The sequence below is a fragment of the Cyphomyrmex costatus genome, unplaced genomic scaffold (genome assembly GCF_001594065.2).
Source record: "Cyphomyrmex costatus isolate MS0001 unplaced genomic scaffold, Ccosl1.0 C2298465, whole genome shotgun sequence".
Lineage (NCBI taxonomy): Eukaryota > Metazoa > Arthropoda > Insecta > Hymenoptera > Formicidae > Cyphomyrmex > Cyphomyrmex costatus.
In genome coordinates this window covers 1-1,505 of record NW_017274598.1, presented here as the reverse complement: position 1 = coordinate 1,505, position 1,505 = coordinate 1, and the positions used below count along the sequence as shown (strand labels likewise).

At 41.5% G+C, this 1,505-nt stretch overlaps 1 protein-coding gene across 1 annotated transcript; it reads right to left on the bottom strand.

The window, feature by feature from the left end:
• Positions 1 to 29: 29 nt before the first annotated feature.
• On the bottom strand, positions 30 to 1,389 carry LOC108778723 (uncharacterized; the record flags this gene model as incomplete). The annotated part of the gene is made up of 1 exon (XM_018546013.1): positions 30 to 1,389. A coding segment is annotated over exon 1 (1,360 nt), but the record flags the coding sequence as incomplete, so codon positions are not given.
• Positions 1,390 to 1,505: the final 116 nt, after the last annotated feature.

The following is a 1,505-nucleotide window of genomic DNA, read 5'->3' as shown; positions in this document are numbered from 1 at the left end:
CTCTCTCCATAATATGCGTTGCAAGATACGTTGAGATGGTTCTATCAATATCTGACGATACATCATAGCGATGTCCGCTCCTATTACATAGGGATATTGCCTAAAACTCAAAATAATAGATATAAGATCTCGTTGTATGGTAGGTCCAACCATCTGTATGTCGTTGAGTGATATGCCAGTTGCTGTTGGCGCCGAAGCGTCAAACACGACGCGGAGTTTTGTGGTGAGGCTGTCCTCCTTCACCACACCATGATGTGGCAAATAGCACGTTTGTATTGCAGAATAATCATCGATAACCTTCTTCATGTGCCCAAGCTCTTGATACCTTTGCATGAACGCTATGTATTTACCACGCATTTCTTCGTTTGCTAGTAACCTCCGTTCCACCGATTTAAAGCGTTTTAGCGCCAACTCCTTCGAGTCGCCTAGCATGTCTGGGGATGCCTTGAAAGGTATAGATACGATGAATCTACCAGTGTTATCTCGTTTTGTGGTACTCATGAAATGGGATTCACAACCTTGTTCCTCTGTGGATAAATGCGACTGTTCCGGTAGCTCTTCGACCTTCCAAAATTGCTCCAAATTCCGTGATATTTCAGCTGTGCTGGTGGATAAATTGCATGACACTATTATTCCTGCGTCTCGTTGTTGAGGGAATTTGCCCGATACAATATATCCTAATTTTGTCTTGTGCAGATACGGATGATTTGAAGGTTCATGACACATTAAGTCCCAGAAATGATCAACGCCGATAAGTATATCGATCCTTTTAGGCTTATGAAAACTAGGATCTGCGAGTGGAATATTAGCTGGAATATTTGTTCCTTTTACGTCTACCGATTCGCTAGGCAAGTTGGATGTAATCCTTGGCATCACCATAAACGTAAGTTCCTTCTCGTAATCCTCGTACATTGACTGAATGGTTGCTTTCGTCATTTCTAAAATTTTAGTTTGCGATTGATTTATACCTGCGACTGTAAAATTGACCTCGTTAGTGTGAAGACCCAATTTATTACATAAATTTGTAGTTATAAAATTCGATTGGGATCCTGAATCCAAAAGTGCGCTGCATCTATGTATTCGTCCATCTTTGCTGATTATTCTCACCATCGCGGTAGGTAATAATAAATGCATGGAGTTCTTCACTGCCGAGTGTGCTGATATGACTTCCTTATTTTCGTTCTTAACTTCTGGCGCTTTGACCACCTGTTTGTTCTCTTCACTCTTCGTCTCAGCGACCTCTGTCCCGAGATGTAAAAGCGTGTTATGTGATTTGCTGCATTTCCGACATTTTTGCGATTTGCAATTTATTGCGAAGTGTCCTGATCTCAAACAATTTATGCAAGCCTTCTTCTTCTTTACTTGTTCTATCCTTGCGGGAATTGACATGTCTAGAAACGATTTACATGCATGTAATGCGTGTTCTCCTTCACAAAGAAGGCAGTTACCCTTTGTTATCGCAGTGTGTGCCAGCGTCGATGAGTTGCCTTTATTTTTTCCTGCTG